The following is a 23,232-nucleotide window of genomic DNA, read 5'->3' on the forward strand; positions in this document are numbered from 1 at the left end:
TATTATGTCTCTCATTAGGTATTGCCTATATTATGGTGGTTTAACCCCTTAAGGACGCAGGGTTTTTCCGTTTTTAGGCATTTTTTCCTCATCACCTTGTAAAAATCATAACACTTTCAATTTTGCACATAAAATTCCATATGATGGCTTATTTTTTGTGCCACCAATTATGTAATTGTCGTGACATTAGTCTTTTTACCAAAAAATCCACAGCAAAATGGAAAAAAAAATCATTGTGCAACAAAATTGAAGAAAAAATGCCATTTTGTAAGTTTTGGGGGCTTCCGTTTCTAAGCAGTGCATTTTTCGGAAAAAATAACACTTTATCTTTACTCTGTAGGTACATACAGTTAAAATGATACCCTACTTACATAGGTTTGATTTTGTCGTATTTTGGAAATAATCAAAACTTCATGTACGAAAATTAATACATTTAAAATCTTACTCTTCTGACCCCTATAACTTTTTTATTTTTCTGTGTAAGGGACGGTATGAGGGCTCATTTTTTGAGCTGTGATCTGAAGTTTTAATCAGTACCATTTTTGTTTTGATCGGACTTTTTGATCGCTTTTTATTCCTTTTTTTATGGTATAAAAAGTGACCAAAAATATGCTTTTTTGGACTTTTATTTTTTTTTTTTTTGCGCGGATGCCATTGACCGTGTGGTTTAATTAACTATGGGGGAGATTTATCAAAACCTGTGCAAAAGTTGCCCAGTTGCCCATAGCAACCAATCAGATTGCTTCTTTCATTTTGCACAGGCCTTGTTGAAAATTAAAAAAGCGTGCTGATTGGTTGCAATCGGCAACTGGACAACTTTTCCTCTGGACAGGTTTTGAAAAATCACCCCCTATATTTTTATAGATCGGACATTTCCGCACGCAGCGATGCCACATATGTTTATTTTTATTATGTTTATATATTTTTTATATGGAATTTGGGAAAAGAGGGGTGATTTAAACTGTTAATAAGGAAGGGGTTAATGAGTATGTTTTTAAACTTTTTTTTTTACTTTTTTTTTCTTTTTTACACTTTTAGTCCCCTTAGGGGACTTTTAGGAGGAATCATTTGATTCCTCATACAGATCAATGTGGTTCCATAGAATCACATTGATCTGTGTGCTCGACTTATAAAGCTTGGTCCTACCAGGCTTCATCATTCTGAGCACCGGAGCCGCCAGTGAAGCAGAGGTAAGCCCTCCGGCTTCCTCCACAGTGGATCACCCCCCATGTGATCCCGCTGCAGGGGGGCAATCCACCCCACTGGACCACCAGGGATGGGATAAAGGCACTTTAGACACTGCTGTTAACGCCGGCCCCCAGATACAGGAATCCGCTGGGGGCCATCCGGTATGATGCGGGCTCGAGTCGGGAGCCTGCGTCATACCTAATTAATGGCACATGGACGAGCATAGACGTCCATGGTCGTTAACGGGTTAAAGGGGTACTCCGGTGGAAAACTTTTTTTTTTTTTTTTTTTTATCAACTGGTGCCAGAAAGTTAAACAGGTTTGTAAAATACTTCTATTAAAAAATCTTAATCCTTCCAGTACTTATTAGCTGCTGAATACAACAGAAGAAATATTTCCTTTTTGGAACACAGAGATTTCTGCTGACATCACGAGCACAGTGCTCTCTGCTGACATCTCTGTCCATTTTAAGAACTGTCCAGAGTAGGAGAAAATCCCCATGGCAAACATATGCTGCTCTGGTCAGTTCCTAAAATGGACAGAGATGTCAGTAGAGAGCTCTGTGCTTGTGATTCAGCAGAGAGCTCTGTGTTCCAAAAAGAAAATCATTTCCTCTTTAGTATTCAGCAACTAATAAGTACTTAATTTTCAAATCTGTTTATCTTTCTGGCACCAGTTGCTTTAAAAAAAAAAAGTTTTCCACCAGAGTACCTGTTGTTAACAAAAACTTTTGACATAAAGTAGATAATACTTTTATATGTATACTTGTAATATACATTGATAAAAAAAAATGTGTATATTTTTGGGTGAAAAAATGCTGTACCTGCAGCTATTTCCTGTGTGTCTCTATGAGGAGTCCAAATACAGGAAGTGAGGGCAGGACAAGCAAGGCCCTGTGTAGGCTCCTGGCTTGTCAATAATCCTAATGTGTGAGCCGATAGTGTGTCACAGAGCCTCACTGCACAGAGCCCTGCTTGCCCTCAGTGTACAGATCCCTGCTTGTCCTCATTGCACAGAGCCCTGCTTGTCCTTACTCAGCAGAGCCCTGCTTGTCCTCAGTGTACAGAGCCCTGCTTGTCTCAGTGTACAGAGCCATGCTTGTCCTCAGTGCGCAGAGCCCTGCTTGTCCTTACTCCACAGAGCCCTGCTTGTCCTCAGTATACAGAGCTCTGCTTGTCCTCAGTGTACAGAGCCATGCTTGTCCTCAGTGTACAGGGCCCTGCTTGTCCTCAGTGTACAGAGCTCTGCTTGTTCTCAGTGTACAGAGCTCTGCTTGTCCTCAGTGTACAGAGCCTGGCTTGTCCTCAGTGTACAGAACCCTGCTTGTCCTCAGTGCAAAGAACCCTGTTTGTCCTCAGTGTACAGAACCCTGCTTGTCCTCAGTGTACAGAGCCCTGCTTGTCCTCAGTGTACAGAGCCCTGCTTGTCCTCAGTGTACAGAGCCCTGCTTGTCCTCAGTGTAGAGAGCCCCGCTTGTCCTCAGTGTACAGAGCCCGGCTTGTCCTCAGTGTACAGAGCCCTGCTTGTCCTCAAACACTTCCTGTATTTGGACTCCTCACAGAGGCACACAAACAATAGCTATAGGGACAAAATATAAAAAAAATTTTACCATTGTATATTACAAATATACATATAAGGGTGTTATCTACATTATATAAAATGCTTGTGTTAAAGACAGATACACTTTAATTATTTTGTATTCATTTTTTTGGATTGATTGTGTTTCACAAAACTCTCAATACAAATTACAATTAATAAAAAACAAAAGTCTATGATAGTAACATGAAGAGTTGAGTTCTTCAAAGGTCTTTAAATGCGGACCCCCAATTATCAGCAATTTCTGATGTGTCTTATGATGTGTCCCAAGAGTCATGATGGAAACACATCAGTAATTTAGGAATCCAAAAGTCCATTATTTTTTACACACTCGGCACTTTGGCATTTATGAGCTTGAGTGGTCTGCTGATTTGTAGCTGAGCAGTTCTTGCTCCTAAATGTTTCTTCTTTGACAATAGCAGTGCTTATATTTCACCGCGGCTGATGAAACAGGACTGAATGTTGATAGATTTGTTGTTACCGTGAAATCCTACAACAGTGTCATGTTGGAAGTCACAATTTGACTCATTCTAATAATGATATTAATTCATGATTTTATGTACATTTAGTTTAACAAACAAGAGGTGACAATTTCAATACCATTAATAAAGGTGTCTGCTGAAGAACGTCTTATTTTGACTTTTACAAATAAATATGTCAAGATATAATGAATGCTAAATATAGCTGATTCTAATACATTCATTTGTATAATCTTCTTTTCTATAACTAATGAAAATACAGATTAATATGTTGTTGGCTCTCTAGGTGTGTATCTATAGGTGGGATATTGTATAATACATGCAGTATAATCAACAGCTCACTGGATTTCACCTAAATACACAATGGGGGAGATTTATCAAAACTTTTAGTTGCCCATAGCAACCAATCACATCGCTTCTATAATTTTTGAAAATCCCTCTGAAAAATGAAAGAAGCAATCTGATTGGTTGCTATGGGCAACTGGTCAACATTTCCTATGCACAGATTTTGGTAAATGTCCCCCAATGCATCCAATAGAAGTAGTATCTTAATGTACACTATACGTAGATGGTATTGGCTATTAAAATAAGATATTAATAACAGTATAGTATTTCTGAGTCCTATATGTATTCTATAATATATTCTACTTCATACTAGTGAATATTTTACTTTTGTTAATTTTGTATTACTACAAACATTCAAGTAAGAGCACTGTCTTGTGTACAAGTAACCACTAAGCTTTGTGCATCTATTGAGAACTGTAACTTGTTTTTTGAGAAGGATGTTGCTCTACAGCTGTCTTCTTTTAACAAAGACAGTCAAGCCAATGTCTTCAAAAGAGAGAGCCATGAGCATGTGAGGTAACCTATGCACTTCTTCTTGGCTGGATAGAATCAATAGAGTCAACCAATGTGTGACATAGGGTTTCTTCTGTTACCTACATGGCTCCCCGAATCATGTAGGGAACAGCAGAAACCCTATGTTACACATGGTTGATTCCATCCATCCAAGAAGAAGTGTATAGGTTACCTCACATGCTCATGGCTCTCTCTTTTGAAGACATTGGCTTGACTGTCTTTGTTATGCCCGCAGACTTCAGGTCCAAGTGTGCTAAAAAAAAAATCAGACTTCATGCAATTGCAGCGTAGGTTTTGTAATATTGCTGATCATTTTAATAACTTTCATTTGTATTTTTCCTATTTCAAATGCAAAGTTTTATCTATACTATTGCAGTTTTTATTCACAACTTATGAAATTACGAAACTTGAACAATTTCTCTTATCGCATGGAAGCAAACTCCACAGATAGAACAGGTCACCACGGAGCAGAAGCGCTGAAGGTTATAATTATAGAACAAGGACATGTTTTCGGCTCAGGAAAGTAATCTATTAAAGGATAATTTGTATGTGTATGCACCGCTTTCAATAGTTTATAACAAAGGTGTGAACAAAGCTTCTCAGAACAGCAGAGGTTAAGGTTACTTTATTGTAAAATATATATTTTGCTGCAATCTGTGTTCTCTGTAGCAAAAAAAATTAAAAAAAATATGGTGGAAAACTATAGTATACGTTGTAAATCCAAGGTAAGAAAACAAAATTAAATGCTCTGAAGTGTAATAGCCAAATGGAAATACCAACACGTCTGCAATCTATATCATGGTACTTCATGATTATGCAAATGTAGTCCTGGCTGAATGGCTTCTGTAGTTTTGAGAGGTAAAAGAAAGGTCAGTTACTTGGAGCAGTTCTTGTCTTGAGTGCACATCATATTCATTTAGCATGCCTTGCTTTGGTGACTTGCTTATTTAACCTTAAACCTATTGTACTGTATTCTCTTTTATACATTCCAATGATCGAAATGCTATTGGTATATTGCTTATCCATTTTAAACATAATAGCACATAATAGGGATTACACCACACACACAAAAAACTAAAAAACAAACATTCATCACCTATTCACCGGATAAGAAATATATGACCATTGGTGATCCACTGGGTTCTTATCCTGTAACCCTCCCCCTACCCCCACTGAACAATCCTTCTGCCTTCATCAGCACTAGTGTTAAGTGAATTTACAATAAGTTCGGCTGACCCCAAACTTGAGGGTTTAGCCATTGACTGCTTTAGTCTACATAAATTGGCATCACTTTCAAAGGTCTCCAGTTGCCTGGAAAAGTTCATGACAGTCATAGGTCTCCTAGGACTGTATCTATGTTTTTTAGGCACCCAGAGCACTTTATAAGTGGTTATTATTTATGCAGACCAAAGCAATCAATGGCTGAGTCCTCATTTTTGGGGTCAGCCAAACATATGGTAAATTCACTCAACACTAGTCACCACTAGAGCAGCAGAGTTCACAAGTGACTACTATTCAATTCAAACCTCTCCTCACTGCAGGTGTGGTGTGAGTTGTAATGATGGCTTGGTGCCCTCATTCTAGTAATTGGTGGGGCCCACAGCAATCATACATTTATGACCTAGAGTGTTTTATATATATATATATATATATATATATATATATATATATATAATTTTTTTATTATTATTATTTATTTATTTATTTTAGAAAATTGTCCCTTTAATGAAGAGGTTTATTTGTTTTACATTCATTTAGTTGTCTATGTCTCTGATCACACTAGTGTTCTTTTTTTTTTTTTTTTTTTTTAGTTTATGTTTGGTGGATGGACACATGCATAGGCAGTTATTGGTTAGATGTTTGACCGTCTTTCTGGCATAGACTTAGGTAGTATGTGTCAACATATCCTTTGAAGAACACCATATGATGTTGTATGAAGAAGCATAACCTATTGAGTGTTTCACTGCAGAGAAAACAAATAGCACAGGCACTCCATGGTGCAGGCTTATCACATGTAACAAAGTAGGGAGGGGGAGTCAGTGGCTTACTGAAGCAGGTTGTGTACCCACATAGACAACAATGGTGAGCGTATATCAGGGAAATCCAGCATGTCTGCAGCCTTCCTGAATGTATATGATGGACAACAAAGCGACTTCAGCAAGTTTGACACGGGAGCCAGCAGTAACATTAAAATCCTTTACTAAGTACTCATGCAACATGTTTCACAACGCATGCGCAGCTTCTACAGGCAAACACTCCTCTGTGCTCTTTCCTGTCTTATAGTGCTCCTCTGTGCTCTCTCCTGTCTGATAGCACTAATCTGTGCTCTCTCCTGGCTGATAATACTCCTCTGTGCTCTCTCCTGTCTTATAGTGCTCCTCTGTGCTCTCTCCTATCTGATAGTACTCCTCTGTGCTCTCTCCTGTCTGATAATACTCCTCTGTGCTCTCTCCTGTCCTATCAGACCGAGGAGTGCTAGCTTACCCTCACTTACTGGACTTTATCCATGCCTGTGCTTCAGCTTTGACAAAGCCATGATTTTATAAACCAGGATTTCTATAAAAAGAAAGTATATTAGAAAGGTTAATGTTTTGCCAAGATGTACAACAAATAAAAAGGTTTTGTATCTGACAGTGCCCATTTAAAGGGAATCTGTCAGCTGTACTCATGTCTTAGAGCTGCAGACAGTGTTATAATATAAAAGCAAACTTTTATAATATAGCCGTTATAATATAAAAGCAAACATGGTGAAATCAGATTTTTTTCAATTCCTTAGCCAAGTGTCAAGGAGCTGGGTCTGAGATGCTCTAGTGCCACAGTCTGGCACGCCTCCCAGCCTTCCCTTGATTGAGATGTAAGGTCCTGTACATCCCTTTAGTCAAGGGGCAGGGGGCTTGGAGGTACCTGTGAGCAAGGAGATGTGAGAAATAAAAAGAGGATTTTAAAGTTCAGCAACCACCATTGGCTCCAGTAAAGGTATACTTTGCTTTTATAACCTAACAACTATTGAATAGTGTCTGCAGGACTTAGCAGCAAATACAGCTGACAGATTCCCTTTAAACATATTAGTTCTCTATTGAATCTATTGACCACAGGGTTGTGGCTGGAAAGCACCCAGAAAATTGCCATAGATGCTGCTACTATGGCTGCTATGGGTCCAGCTGCTATGAACTGTGAAAGCAAGGACCACAGCTTAAAGGAACTCCTGTTGGGCTAGTAATAGATAAGTGTATTGGTGTCTGGTCACCCCCCCCCCCCCCAATCTACACTCCATGCCAGATTATTGTCAACCACAGCCCAAAACTGTGGTCAACATGCCCCCTCCACATATCTCTGTCTCTCCCATAAACATGAATTGAGGTGGCGTAATGACCACAGCTGCTCCAAAGCCTAGCACAGCCTGCCTTCTAAACATAAATGTTCAGAACGCTGTGGTGCCGGGCTGGAGATCGCGCGGGTTGGACCTACCTGAATCAGATATTTTATCCTCTATTTTTCCCATTTAAAGGGGTACTCCACTGGAAAACATTATTTTTTTTAATCAATTGATGCCAGAAAGTTAAACAGATTTGTAAATTACTTCTATAAAAATAATTGTTTACCCTTTTAGTACTTATCAGCAACTGTATGCTCCAGGAAGTTCTTTTCTTTTTTTATTCCCTTTCTGTCTGACACAGCACTCTCTGCTCACACCTCTGTCCATTTTAGGAACTTTTCATAGCAGCATATGTTTGCTATGGGGATTCCCCCAAATCCCCAATGGCAAACCTATCCTGCTCTGTACAGTTCTAGATATGGAGAGAGGGGTCAGCAGAGAGTACTGTGGTCAGACAGAAAGGAAATTCTAAAAGAAAAGAACTTACTGTGGAGCATACATATACTCATAAGTACTAGTAGAATTAAAGGGGTACTCCAGGAAAGTTAAGAAAAATAAAAATGTCCCAAAGCCACCACAATACCTGTTCTGTGTCCCCTGTAGTTATTCATGTGGTTTTGGCAGCTCATTTGGCCCTTATGTCTCCTCAATACTTTTTCTTTGTTTGCAGCACAGACGACAACTCTCAGAAGTCAGTGCAGCTCTGTGTAATGCCGGCCAGCCAACTGCTTTCACTATATGTGTGCATGCTTACACTGCAGCTCACAGGAACTGTATTTGTCTTTTATTTCAGGCTAGCCTTCTTCCAGCAATAAATCATGCCGTGCTCTGAATAGCAGAAGCCAGTGATTAGATATTAAGCAGAAAAACAGCAGCTGTGTGCTCAGTTGTGACTAAGAATCTTCACTGCTTTTCTCTCACAGCTCACAAGCTCCTCACACAGGGAGGGGAGGGGGAGGGGAGGTGTGGCTGTACAACCAGAGCTCTAGATCAGACAGAAATCAGGTGGTGTTGTCCTGAAGAGTTGGGGCTAGTCTCAGTGAGGGGTTTACACCAAGACAAGTGGATTTGAGAATTACATTTTTCTCTCATTTCCTGCCAGTAAGTGACAACTGAAAGAGGGAAACTGCTGTATATAGCTAATGATATTTAGATAAATACATAAGTTGGTGAGAGAGAAATGATGAGCTATGGGTTTAGTTACCTGGAGTACCCCTTTAAGATTTTTTAAAAGAAGTCATTTACATATCTGTTTGACTTTCTGTCATCAGTTGATTGAAAAAAAAAATGTTTTCCAGTAGAGTATCCCTTTAAGGTGGTACTTCCTTATGCTGAAAGGGGGTGCCTTTTTAAAGTTTCCGCTTATGGTGAGGGGGTAAAACCATTAAGGAACGGTGTTCCTCTGTATGAAATTCTGTACTCTTAATTGTATAACAAACCCTATAATAGACCCTAAGTACCTGTGGCATTGGGGTGTGAGGTGCAGGGTAGATGTTATAACTCAAGGGCAGATGTTATTAACCCCTTCTTGTCTCGATGCCAGGGAGTGGTTTAGCCTTAACCCCCCAAAGTTAATACCGCTGGTCCTGAGCTAAGCACGGGGACAATGATGACACCAACGCCAAGTTAGCTTTACCAGACAAACTGTAGCTTTACTGAGGGTAGACAGATGACACAGTCTATGAAGTACAGCCAATATTCCAAGGAGGTGACCAGTGACACTGGGGGACTTCTCAGGCTTGCTGGTACTTTCAGTAGTAAGACAGACTTTGGTGCAGGCCACGGGGACTAAACAGTAAACTTGACTTGACTGACTTGATGACTGACAATTAGATGACTTTGGCTAACTTGCAATTGACAGGTGGCTGCAGACTTTAGGCTTGGGGCTTTCCAATGCTCCGGACACACAGACTGAGATGACTTGACTGCACTGGACCTCAGGAACTAAGAGAGAGATTGCAGCCCCTCCTCTAGTTTTATAGGGGGGCTGTGCAAGGAGCCCATAGGTCACTTGAGGGGTCACATGGTCACTAGTGCCTCCAGGGTAACAATCACATGGCATAACAATTAAAGAAATTATTAATATCACAACTTATATACACAGGGAAGACTACATAAAGGGGGCCCTGGGGACATGGAGAGACTGAATACAATACTTCATGAAATACTGAAGACTAGTGTTTAACACAGTATATACATGTTAAATAGCTCATAGTAAAACAGTGAATCCAGTTACGTCCTCCCTTTTATTCTCAATGAAGTATTTATGAAGAGTAATTTATTGCTAAACTTTAGCCACAGCACAATGAATGGAAGCTGAAAGTGAATCCACAGCCAGTGTTTCCAAACCAGAGTGCCTCCAGCTGTTGCAAAACTACAACTCCCAGCAGGTTAGTATGTTAAACCTCATGCCTTGGGCCCTATAGAGTTCTGGTTCTGTAAAACTGGGACTCTAAATCACATTTTATGGTATAGGTCATTGTTTTTTCAACTATTGTGCCTCCAGCTGCAAAACTACAACTCCCAGCAGGTAAGTATGTGAAACCTCATGCCTTGGGCCCTATAGAGTTCTGGTTCTGTAAAACTGGGACTCTAAATCACATTTTATGGTATAGGTCATTGTTTTTTCAACTATTGTGCCTCCAGCTGCAAAACTACAACTCCCAGAATGCCTGGACAGCCTTTCAGGGTGCCTCCAGCTGTTGCAAAACTACAACTCCAAGCAGGTTAATATGTGAAACCTCATGCCTTGGGCCCTGAGGCCTCCTGCACAACTGGGACTCTAAATCACATTTATGGTATAGGTCAATGTTTTTTCAACTATTGTGCCTCCAGCTGTTTCAAAACTACAACTCTCAGCATGCCCGGACCGCCTTCGGCTGTCCGGGAATGCTGTGAGTTGTAGTTTTGAAACAGCTGAAGGCACCCTTGTTGGGAAACGCTTGCCTATGCCCTAGTTGACTTGTCAGTGTTACATCAACACTTTAGGAGAAGACTCTCGTTTCGAGACCCAATCAAATACACATAAATAACCATTACTTCTGTTTTACAATGAAGAGGAGGCAGAGTCTTTCAAGTGCTTTCTAAGCTCTGGAACAAATGAAACTTAATGGCCATATCCACTGAGTAAGATGAGGATGGTCAAATACTTTACAAATGGTTAAGAACCATTAAATCACTGCAGACTATGGATAGACTAATAGCATATTATTTTCTTGTGAAATAAAATAATTGTATGTAATCAATAACATGTCTAAAAAAGAATAAAAAGGTATAATAGAGCTTCTAATGGGCAGACATATCCCATGTAATTCAGAAGAGAAGCAGGAATATAATAATGCAGCTCAAATGCTCTGCCGCTGATATGACAATGTAGGACACAGCGCCATCTACTGGGGATTCCGATACAAATGTCTTACCATTTGCCAGGTTATGCATGAAGCATGTATAGTTTTAATAAAATAACATATGACTACAATATATATATATATATATATATATATATATATATATATATATATATATTGTAGGTATATAGTGCCATACATACATACACTAACTCTCTATTCTATCTTCAATAAATTATCAGTAATATCAGCTACTTTCATGCATTTACACATACATACATTTTCAGAATTAAGATGATGTACTGATACTAAGGTTCTTATATTGTATCCCACAAACAAGTGTAACACTGTCAAATGTAATGTCTACCTGACAAATAATTGGAAGCATATAATGTATGTATTATTATTATTATTTTTTTTATTATTATTTTTTTTTTTTAAATATGAATGTTTAGAGCAAAACTCCCATCATCACAATGGTGTCGAAATAGATTCTTACTTTTTGTTCTGATTCTTTGTTACATGACATATCTTTTAACTTCCATAACCTACTGACTGTAGGCGTTTAGGAGTTTAGTGGTCACAGGACTTAGGCCTTGTTCACATTGCCGTCGGACTCCGCTATTCGGAGTTCAGTCGCCAATCTGGTCAGGAGGACGGGAGTGTAGCAGGGAAAAGAATTATGCAAGCTCTGTTTTTCCTCCACTAAAATTCTGTAAAATTACCAGGTCTCCGACGGACCCCATACAAGTGAATAGGGGCCGTCGGGACACGGCAGTAGCCATTTGCATTCAACCCATTTCAGGGTCCGATCGGCACAATAAAATAAACAAAATAGCCGATTAGACCCTTAATGGGTTGGATGCAAATGGCCGTGTGAACCTAGCCTTATAGTGATCTTAGAGCTTGGCAAGTGACTATTGTTTTACTGATCTAGTCACATCTTGGATTACATTTAAACTTTAATAATGCAAAAAAAGCACATAACGGATATTAGATCTAAGAGATAGCTACCAAGATCTGTCAAAGTAGGTCAGGTTCACTTTGTATGATTTTGGATGTAAATTTAGTCCGTTTAAATAAACAGACTATGGAATGCAGATTTCTTGTGGAATCTACATAGAAACTATGTCAAAAGTGAACAGACACTTTTTTAAACTTATTTTCAAATAATGCATTTCCACGTTGAAAATTTCCCATAGCTTAAGTAAGCATAGCAATCTTCTGGTGATACCCTTCCAACATGTAAAAAAAAAAAAAAAAAACTACAAGTGCCTATATATAGGCGCTTGCACATAACCATTTTTTTCTATAGTGGAGATCCTTTTTAATAATGTCCGTCCAAATAGTGTATATCATTGTAATACTATATTTATCACCTATTGCTCCCAACATGTCCCATACTATGCATGAATGGTATAATACCCAACACCCTATACTGTGAGCGGCGGTGCGGGGCGGCCAATATAGTGGGAGGAGCGTCGCGCCGACTATGTGGTTGGTGCGGTGTCTCGTTCCGCTTTTTCCAGAGACCGTGGTGCCAATAGCTCCATGGTTTTTGGATATGTCTTTGCGATGTACTTTGTTTATAGTGGTATGTGCAACGCCCCCTCCACTGATTTTTGCTGTTATTGTTTTTATGAAACACAGGTGGATTCGTTTATAAGGTATTATATGCACTGGCACTTTATGTTTGTAATTTTTGGATTTGCACTTATATTTTTATGTGAGACTGTACACTGATGCACTTTATAATATGTTTACTTGAAAATCATATCTTATATGCACTTAATTATGCAGAATTATGTATAATTATGTAATGACACTGAGTAATGGGAGGGACTATATATACCCTCCCCATAAGTCACTTGAACATGCTTGAAAATGGCGGCGAGAGGCTGCTGAAACGTAGCACTAATTTTGTAACACTGGGAATGGAATAAACCACCTTCTCTTTTTTGGAAAAACTCCTTTGTGCTGTTGTGGAATCATTGGATGCTATATATATATATATATATATATATATATATATATATAATCCCAAAATAAAGCAGCACTACTTATCCAGTCCAACCAAAAAATTGGTGCCAGCGTCCCAAAGGACTTGATCAGAGTCCATCCAAGATAAAAACCAGATACAGGCGCAGCACTCCAACAAAATAAGTGATTTAATATCTCATGTCAGCATTACAACGTTTCAGCTCCTCCTGGAGCCTTTTTCAAGCAATCATTGGATGTGGAATCATTGGATGCTATATATATAAATATATATATATATATATATATATATATATATATATATATATATATATATATATATATATATATAATATATATGGCGGTAGAAATATTGATAGGTATAGAGGTATGCTTAAAGAAGCAGCATACCTGGCAAGGAAGAAATGCATGGAAATAAAGCGGGGAAAAAAAGGGTTTGGGCTGGTGGGGACAATTAGGGCATGGTGAACGACAGACATGTGAGGGTAAGGGGGTGTAAGTACTGGTCCCCTCCCACAATTACAATTACTTAATTTAATACACACATGTATGTTCATTCTATGTTTCCTGATCTAGATAACACACATGCCTTTTTACTCGCAGCGCACTGGCTAAAAAAGGCTGGTCAGGTATGCTAGGGGTTGTAGTTTGGCAACAGATAGAGTCAACCTGCTTGGGAACCACTGACCTAAAGCATAAAATGGGATTATGCCCAATATTACAAAGGTATTAATGCATATCTGGCAATGTTTGCCATTCACGGGTCTGAGAAAGGTTGGTGATCTTCCCTTTCTAAGCTTATAAAGGTAGTCATGTAGCCTTGGCAAGTTGGTATTCACAATCTTAAAGAGGTTATCGAGTGGTACAGTTTTTTTTCTTTCTTTTTAATGCGCATTCTGTCTGCTATAAACAAATGATCCTTTACTTACCTCCTGTGCTACCAATGCCCCAGGTATTCTGCTCTTGACCTCCATTGTGATCTTTTTACTAGTGCTGGGGTCAATCTGTCAGTGCAGCTAAGCAAACCTCTAGCCGCAGGGGCATCCTACCTCGGCCAGTGATTGGCTGATGTGGCGTATTAAGCCCCGGCCCTGGTCTTCTTCCTGGTACTAGGCCTCAAGACATAGGGGGAGATTTATCAAAGGATTTAGACTGTTTTTTCTTGTCTAAATTTGTCGCACAAAAAGTCGCAGTCTATTTTAGACTGAAATGCATTGGAAAATGCATTGGTGCGGAATTTATTCAAAAGTGACTATTCAGCGACAAGTCACATAGGCTGAAAGTACGCCGAAATGTCAGACCATGTTGGAGCAGGTTTAAATATAGACTAAACCATAGATTATGCAGTCTGTGCACAGAATTTATCAAGAGCTGTGCGCCACTTGATAAATTAGGCGCACAATAGACCAGCCTAACGCTCTGTAGTTTGGTCTATATTGATGCGGGACATAGACAGCTTTGATAAATATCCCCCATAGAGTTTAATAGGGCAAAGTAGGAGTTGTTGTTAAGCTGCTTTTCCTAACACCATCCACAGAATATACTGTAGGTTCAGCATACAGTGTTTGCATTCTGTACATGCATAGACTATAAGGGGTCAGAATAATATTTATTAGACCCATTTACATGTACTATGTCCCTTTTTTACAGTAGAAAATGGCAAGGATCATATGGGGCCTGTATTCTGCTACTCTCAACATTACCTATCAGTAACAGAAGTATATTAGTTCATTTCCGCTTTAGTACCACCTAGGGGACATGCAGCATATGTGGGGATTGATAATACATGTATTTAGTTCCCTTTAATGTAAACAATTTTTTGTGATCCAGAATAATATACAGCAACATATTTTATACATATTTATACATGTAGTCACTTGAGAAAATCACTTATTATTATGAAGGTTTGTGAATACCAAAGTTATTACTATTGTTTCTAAAACATTTTATTAAAAAAAAAAAACAAAGCTAAAATTTACCTATAACAGTGTTTGCCAACTAGGGTGTCTCCAGCTGTTGCAAAACTACAACTCACAGCATGCCCGGACAGCCTTCGGCTGTCCGGACATGCAGGGAGTTGTAGTTTTGCAACAGCTGGAGACACATTAGTTGAAAAAACATTGACCTTTACCATAAAATGTGATTTTGAGTCCTAGATGTCCAGAACTCCTTAGGGCCCAAGGCATGAGGTTTAACATATTAACCTTAAACAGTGATGTAAATCCTTCCCGAGCTGTAACTGCTCCCTGGGGAGATATGCTGGTTACATTTCTATAGCATTTAGCTTCCAAATGTAACCAATACTTTTAATACAACCAGGTTGCTGCTGAATGGACCATTCCAAACTGTATTCTTCCTAGAAAACATGTAGTTACAGGAAGAAAATAAACCAGAAAGAGAACAGTAGAAAAAAAATATATGCATTTTTATTTGGCATTGAGACAATTCAGAAGATAAGATCCATATAGGTCCTATAGGAGCTATCTATGAGCTGGGGCTTCCATTCACATCAGTAGGAGGGTAATGAGATTAATGGAATCCCATATCACCCAGACAGATGCTATCTGCTGACAAGTCTTTGTGATATGGGAAAAATATTTGGCTAAAGGTGCACACACTCTTTAAACGTTTATATCACGCACTCCGATTTTGATCTGTAATTTGTACGGGTTCAGAAAATCACAAATCCGAGATCTTTGGCCTTCACGGCTCTGTTTGGTTATAAAAAGAAGTGCGGAAAAGGCAAATACAGAAGTTATTTTTAAAGTTTTTTTCTTTATTTGACTATGCTACAGGGGCTTTAAAGTTAGTGTAGTTCATAATATAGTGTCTGTACCTGTGTGTGACGTTTTTCTCACAATTCTTCTGTGATATTCACCCCAACATTTATTTTTAACAGAATACAAATTGACTGTTGTCTCAGATTTTTCCCAGGTTGAAATGTGGCTGATACCTGACTCACTAGTCAGCTGATGACAGGGAGCCTGTCTGCTTCAGTGGGTGGAGCGATCGCTTGGTGGGAGAGAGAGCAATCTGCAACTAATGCAACAGCTGTAGGCACCCTGATTGAAAACCACAGGTCTTTTGAATGGATGCAGCTCAATGGGCGGTGTGGCTGATGTGTGAGAGGGAGGGAAATTGAATTATGGGATTTCTAGGCAAAAGAAGAAAACTCAAACAGGAAATACCAGTTCACAAAAAGCTAGCCACAGTATTATGGTAATCTCGCAGCACAACCATTTAGCCTCAAGACAAGCGCATATGCTGCCTAAGCATGTTCATTACTGTCTGCCAGGTATGTACTAAAATCACCTTAGGGTGAATAACCCCTTTAAGCCTTTGTAAAAGTGAACAATACAGGGGTCCAAATTCCAGATCCATACCTCTCTATAATCCCAGAACATTTATATTGGATCAATATCTAGTCAAAGAGCAGACATGAAATGCCTGTATTCTTTATGCGCGCAAAATTTAGAAGAATATAATGAATATATTTAATCAATGTAAAGGTTAATAAAAGCTTACATGGGGACCGCTGTTCCTTGAAGTGAAAGAGGTCCCCTCATAGTTATGTTGTTTTAAGGCTTTAATTTTTTAAGAGAGCACTAAAAGACCATGTTCACACAGCGTTAAATGTGCAAAAACAGGGCCGGATATTCTGCACATTTGTCTGATCTGGCGGGCGCTAGGACCGCTCGGGAATGTGCCCTCATAGACGGCAATGCATTTTCAATTATTTTCTTGTGGATGCCGGATTTGGGATAACCAGGGTAGAAACATCTGCCATGGAAATTCCATCATGTGAAAAGTGCAGCAGAATGTCATTGAAATCAATGGGACTCTGCTGCAGCTGAATGTCCATGTGGAATATTCCATTGGAATTCTGCATGGACATTCCACCGTGTCAACATACCCTTAAGGGAAAACACTTCCCACAGCCCTCCTGAATCAGTATGACTGCTCATGAATTTATGGTATACACCCCCCCCCCTTTGTCCAGCCCACACGCTCACCATTGAGCAGCAATGAAAGTGATTGGCCAAAGCCTTTACTGAACAAGTCAACATGCTCCACCTATTGACATAAACTCACCCCAGAGACATGTTTGCACCTAATTTTACTTTCTGAAGAATACTATATTATGTAACAAAATCCTCTTAAGACAATATATTGCAAACTGATAATAATTTTGTCTGGTCTGCTTGGGTAGACTTTGTAAACATAAACAGAGAAAGTTGATATTGTATGTTTTTGTGATAAAAAAAAAAAGTAATTACCAGTGGGATTAGATAATGGAGTAAAAATTAGACCATTAAACTGTTCTTTCTTTTGGGATCCATTCTAAACTTTGATTAATGAAAAACTGGCTTGCACAATGAGCGTAAAAACTGATGAAGGCCAGCGGTTAAAGGGATATTCATTTTTTTTTCTGTATCATGTCCCTGAAACTAAGTTATGTCCTAAGTATATTTACTAATTTACTTGCCTTTCATTTGTGGGGTGGATTGCCCACTTTTTTGTGTTTTCATGCCATCCACAGGTTCAGCATTCCCCTGGACTCTGGATGACTATGCCTCAAGCCTTTCCCAGGATGCTATTGGGCTCGAGGCAGCAGGTGATCACAGGGGGCTTGGCTTCTTTTTGTGATCCCTGACAAGTCAGCCTCTAATGACATGTGCGGTCCAGCTTTATGTGCTGCCATGTCGGTGTACAATTCTTCCCCTGCTGTCACATGATCTCAGAAGTTTGCAGACAGTGGGGGATGCATTAAGTGACGGCGAGGAGGCCCATACAGCTAGACCGCACCTTATCAGAGGGATGCCTTGTCAGGCAAGAAGTCAAGCCCCCTGTGATCAACTGTTGTCTTGAGTCGAACAGGATCCAGGGAAAGGCACGAGACACCACTCATTAGGGGCATGATATTGAAAAGTAAAAAAAAAATAAAAATGGTAACCCCTTTGAAAGAAATCAATCACAATGAAAGCTCCAGTGAAAGTGAAAGTTCATCAGAAGCTAATGAATACAAGTCAACAAGTACTAATATGGATACTGAAGACCCCTTCCCAAACCTTCCATTCTGGGCCCCCAATACATTTCTTAACATGGATCAAGGATTATAGCCCTAACAGAATGGTCATGACAGAGGACTATTCTATTTCTGTATACCATTAGAGCTATAAACTTTAAATCTATTTCTGTGTCCTGAATGGGAGGCAAGGGGCTTGTCAGTGGTTGCAGGGGCACCTGCTTACTAGAGGTACCTATCAGATGTCAGGCACCCTAACATGTGCCTTTTAGCACTCTTCAGATACACAATGAATCTACTGAACACTACTGTCTGGTTATAACATGCAGTCAAGGAAAGCATCTCTTGGACCAGTAAAACACTGTCACGACAGATAGTAATATCCAGTAACACTGTTTTTGTCACAATAACCTGCTCCACTATATGCTCGTATGGCACATGCAGGGACAGGGACGCTTACTAAGAAATTGTTTGTACCGGAAAAGAGGGAGAGGAGAATATTTTTTAAGGGCTCCTTCAAAAATTACTATAACTGCTTAAGCCATTAAAACTTCAGTTTATACACCTGTAAAAAAACAAACAAAAACATAATGATGACCACCGTGACCTCGTAATTGGTATGGGTTATGTGGAATGTCTCTGAAAAGTCTATGTACCATCGCAAGTCACTCAAGTGAAGAACAATTACTAAAAGTACAATCTACATAAAAGCTTAAATAACCATGTGCTTTATAATCTCCACCATAAATGATACATAGATTTAAGCTGCTCTTCTTTGTTTAAGGTAAGGTTGGAAAAAACTGTAATTTTTACCTCCGGGAGTCAGTTGTATTGGAAGCTACTATTGTATATTATCAGTGTATCCTTAAAGGACCTTGCTGACTGTTAGGTTTGACTTGTTGGCTTATATGTTCTGTATTATTTTACTTAGACTACTTTAGGCTAAAAATAATTCTCCCAATCTCTGCAAATGTTAACCAGATTGTTTGCAGTGTTATAGTGGAATTACAATGCGATCAGCTCAGTCCACAGAGACATATGTGAACCACAAGGCAAGCCTATATTATTGTCAGCACAGCTGATGCCACACAACTTTAGTTCTGCGGTTAAAAGTTTGGAACATAATGAAAAGTGTTATCAATATTTAACACGTCTGTGTGTGAATTCTTAATTTGGCCAGAACAGATACATATTTAATATATGCCATAATATCATTCTCCAGTTTTATAAAGTGAACAAATACTATCTGAAAAAAAGTAAAATGCATGTAGACAGGAATGAGGCCCATTAGTGGGGGGCTGTCACAAGTGTTACATGTAAAATAGATCAGCATCTCTCATTATTATCATTATGCATTTTAGCTGTTACACAAAATAAAATAATGCAACTGGCGGCTCTACCATGATGCATCTCCTGCCAACATACTGCTAGCTGCAAACTTTTCTTCAAAGCCAAAACATGTCATTGAAATGAATCAGACTGCTACCAATATCAAATTGGTGTCCATCACGGTTTCTATTATAGTCATTATAGACAGGAGTTGCCAGTATAGATAATATAACTTCATGTTAGACTGATCAGGTGGATGTACTAGCTACTTACCAGGACCCTATAAGTCATCCAGAGGCACATGGGGCTATACACCCCCCCCCCATCCCAATGAGTCCAGTCCTAGGATTTCTCTCACACCATTAAACTATTGGTATGTATTGCAAATAACTGACCAAATACAGATTTTCACAAGAAAGCATGAATAGAAATAACTTCATACACAGTGGATCACATTGTCTATGGCAATTTGACACAAATGTATCACTTAATGTCCAGAATGTCCACTTGAGCTTGCTTATTGCAGGTTTTACTTTAATTCTGTTTGGCCTGTATACCATGTATTGAGTGGTTACACTTTCAAAGAGAATATACAATTAAGCTTTTAGTCATGCTGTATTCCACTGGAGATATATATATATATATATATATATATATATATATATATATATATATTATATCTCAAGAGAGACTTTACACAATTTATAGAGTATCTCTGTCTAGCAGAGCAGTGTATAGTACTCTCTAAGGCGCTTCATGGTTCCTACCTGATCTCCTCCATCGGTGGACTTCATGAGCTGTTTTTCCTTGTACAAAGACCAAAGGCCAATATTGGGCAGAAATATCAAAGCAGCTGTAAATAGCAAAGCCATCTGAATAAACCTCTTCTGTTTCCTCTTCATAGCAGTAAATGGTTGTAGTCAAGCACTGGTGGAGGGTGATTTCTGTAATCCACAGGGCTCTCCAAGAACTTAGAGGAAGAAGGTGCTCCACTACTCCAAGTTTCACAGCAGTTTTAGATGCACTAAACTTTATATCTGATGAGCAACCAAAGGTCTTTGGAAGCCACAGATTGTGTTGACCAATAAATAATCCCCCAGTGTTCTAAGGACACCACCAAACCACCACTAGATATTATCCAATGAAGTCAATGTACTGAAGGATCACAAGCTATAGATTTGGCTTGTAGAAAATAAAGTTTGGGATAATGCATTGTTGCTCAAAATACTGTAAGAGTTGCAGAAATAAGTGAGGGGAGTATATCAGCACCTGGGGGGCACAATGAATGGTCCAATTCAGCAGTAGCAGGTTCTGTTCCCAATTATTCATTAGAATTAAACACTGTCACTCCAAGCCTACCTGATAGACACAACCATGCTGGTTACCTTCTTGGTCCATCACTACTCCAGCATACCTTCAGAGGGTCATGGTGTTCCCCAAAAAACAAGCAGAATAGAAAAAATACATCTCCAATATCCCAAATCAATCCAGTGTGTGCTCCTTCATCCTGATGTAAGCATGGAGAACTCAACTCCCCACTGGTGGAAAACACGTGGATGAGCTCTAAACCGGTGGATACAATCCCTCCCAGTCCCACTCTGCTCTATAAACAAGCCAGGAGCTGAAGGGAGCTGGAGGGGAGGAGGGTGATGATGAGGAGGAGAAGGTGGTGCATGAAGAATCTAGTGCTGTCACACTGCATCGTCCCTGTAGGCAGCAGCAGCTCACAGATCATTTCCTCTGGACCAAGCCTGAGAGATAAGGGAGCAAGTGATGCTGAGATGTCTGTCTGCACAGCCTGCAGGATCCCTGGACCCTAACTTTTACAGGCTGCTTGAACCCCAACTTTTCAAGTGATCAGGAAGCTGGATGAGATGTCCACCATACTGGAGGCAGCAGCTCGGTGTGTGCTCTATGTGTGCAGCAGATCCACTTGTCCACTTGTCTCCGAGCTGCTGCTGCTGCTGAGGCTGACACTGAGGCTGATGTAGGAATGGAGGAGGGGGAGTGGGTATACGAACAGAAGCTTTTAACACTGCAACTAAAGACGCAGGCAGCTGCCTATGCTCCTCACCACACCAAGGAGGATGCTCGTGTCTCTCATGGTATTAATATGTTGCCATGTTATCTAATGCACAGTGCAAGTGAATTCAGAGGCTGGCTGGGTGATACAATATCTACTAGAGAGCAGCTGTACAGGAGTGTTACCTTCCCACCAGCTCAATAAAAACTATACAAGTGTTTATGCAAGCTGTTGAGCCCAAATATAGATGTATACCAATATATAGGGTATCCAGAATGAGGAAAGTGCAGCACTATAGGACATCTTTAAAAACAATGTATATTTATTCATGTATGTTCAGTAAACAAAAAAAAAATCACTGGATTATTTGGAGGGCTGCAATTCCTTTTGTTTTATTTTGTAGAGGACCATGAATTCAGGTTTATCTTACTGGCACCTATTGTTTAATTCTCAAAGTGCAGCTTCCCTGCATTTGCATATTTAGATTGGTAGGTAAAGAAATGAAATTATAGATAGATACTGTAGATAGATAGATAGAAGAGGGAGTGTGAGACAGCACCGGGGGTTTATCTCTGTGCCCGTGAATACCCATGTAGCCAACCCAGGGTCAATGTAGTCGAAGTCCTGAAATCATAGCACCAGCCAGGTCATGGATCTTGAAACACTGGATTACTTTATTGTCCCCATATGAAATGCAACGTTTCGGCAGCAGTAGCTCTTCCGCCCCTGGTCTATCTAAGCAGTGTGTGTCGGTCAGTTACGCACAATGCCCTTACCCGCATTAGACATCATTTGCACTCTGCGGCTGCACAGGCATGTCCGGCGATCGTGTTGTTTCACTGGACATGTCACGATCAAGCCGACCAGCCGCGCATGCGCATTACAATTTGAGAGTTATAATTTGCCTTACCAATATTAAACAGCACAACATCAATTGCTGACATCACGTTACAGTGAGGTTAATATTTTATTTTCTGGGCAACAAAGATTAAGGTTTGGAAACAATATAGAAATAAGAGAATGGCTACAATGGCTTTGATCCTGGCTGTAATGGAAATTCTACACAGTGATAGGTGATGTGACTTCTGTGACACAATGTGCATCTAAAACATAACAAAAAAAAAATAGAATTAAAATTACGGAATTCCAACGAAAATGCATTTTAATATTGAACAGGATTAAAAGAAATGAAGTAATAGAAAATAAAAAAGAAGAAAGAAAAATAAAAAAATAAAAGGAGAAAAAAATTAATGAAAATAAAAAATAAAAATAAAAAAAAAATCTAGAAAAAAAGAGAGAGAGAGAGAGAGAGATGCACCTTTTGTATTTGTACTATGCTTGATAAAGGCTACTGCTGCCGAAACATTGCATTTGATATGGGGACAATAAAGTAATCCAGTTTTTCAAGATCCATGACTTGGCTGGTGCTGTGATTTCGGGACTTCGACTAGATAGATAGATAGATAGATAGATAGGTAGATAGATAGATAGATAGATAGATAAATTGATGATAGGTAGGTAGATAGATAGATGTATAGATAGGTAGACAGATAGGCAATAGATAGAAGATAGATAGAAAGAAAGAAGATAGATAGATAGATAAAAAAAGGGTAAGTTGGCCAGCAAATACTGACACTGATACACAACTATTGCATGGACTCGGCATACATGTGCACGCTGCTAGGCTAAATATACACAAGCAGAAGAATGCAGCAGCACACTGCTAGCACAAAGATATAAATAAAATATGAAATGCTATATTGCCATAATGAAAAAATCAGGTGCTTAGCTTACCATTTGGCAAAATAGTGTGTACCATCCAAACCACGATAAAGTGACCCCATAGGGACAGACCCTACACTATGAATGTGCCTCTGAGCAGTCAGTTACCAGGCTAGTAAGGTCTGGGACATTCAGCACCTTATAAAGTGGGTGGGGTTCAGGAACCTCCATGTTGTTTCCTGCACCCCACCCATTTTGTAAGGTGCTGAATGTCCCAGTCCTTACACGCC

The 23,232-nt window shown here is 39.4% G+C and overlaps 1 protein-coding gene across 1 annotated transcript in view; it reads right to left on the reverse strand.

Moving 5' to 3' along the window:
- Nucleotides 1-21,167, reverse strand: part of LOC130345428 (fragile X messenger ribonucleoprotein 1 homolog B-like) — a 616,453-nt gene extending 595,286 nt beyond the window's left edge. The window contains exon 1 of the mRNA XM_056554515.1: nucleotides 19,965-21,167. Coding sequence (XP_056410490.1) covers nucleotides 19,965-20,099 — 135 coding nt within the window. The 5' untranslated portion in view covers nucleotides 20,100-21,167. The remainder of the gene's footprint in view (nucleotides 1-19,964) is intronic.
- Nucleotides 21,168-23,232: the final 2,065 nt, after the last annotated feature.

The sequence above is a fragment of the Hyla sarda genome, chromosome 1, assembly GCF_029499605.1.
Source record: "Hyla sarda isolate aHylSar1 chromosome 1, aHylSar1.hap1, whole genome shotgun sequence".
NCBI lineage: Eukaryota > Metazoa > Chordata > Amphibia > Anura > Hylidae > Hyla > Hyla sarda.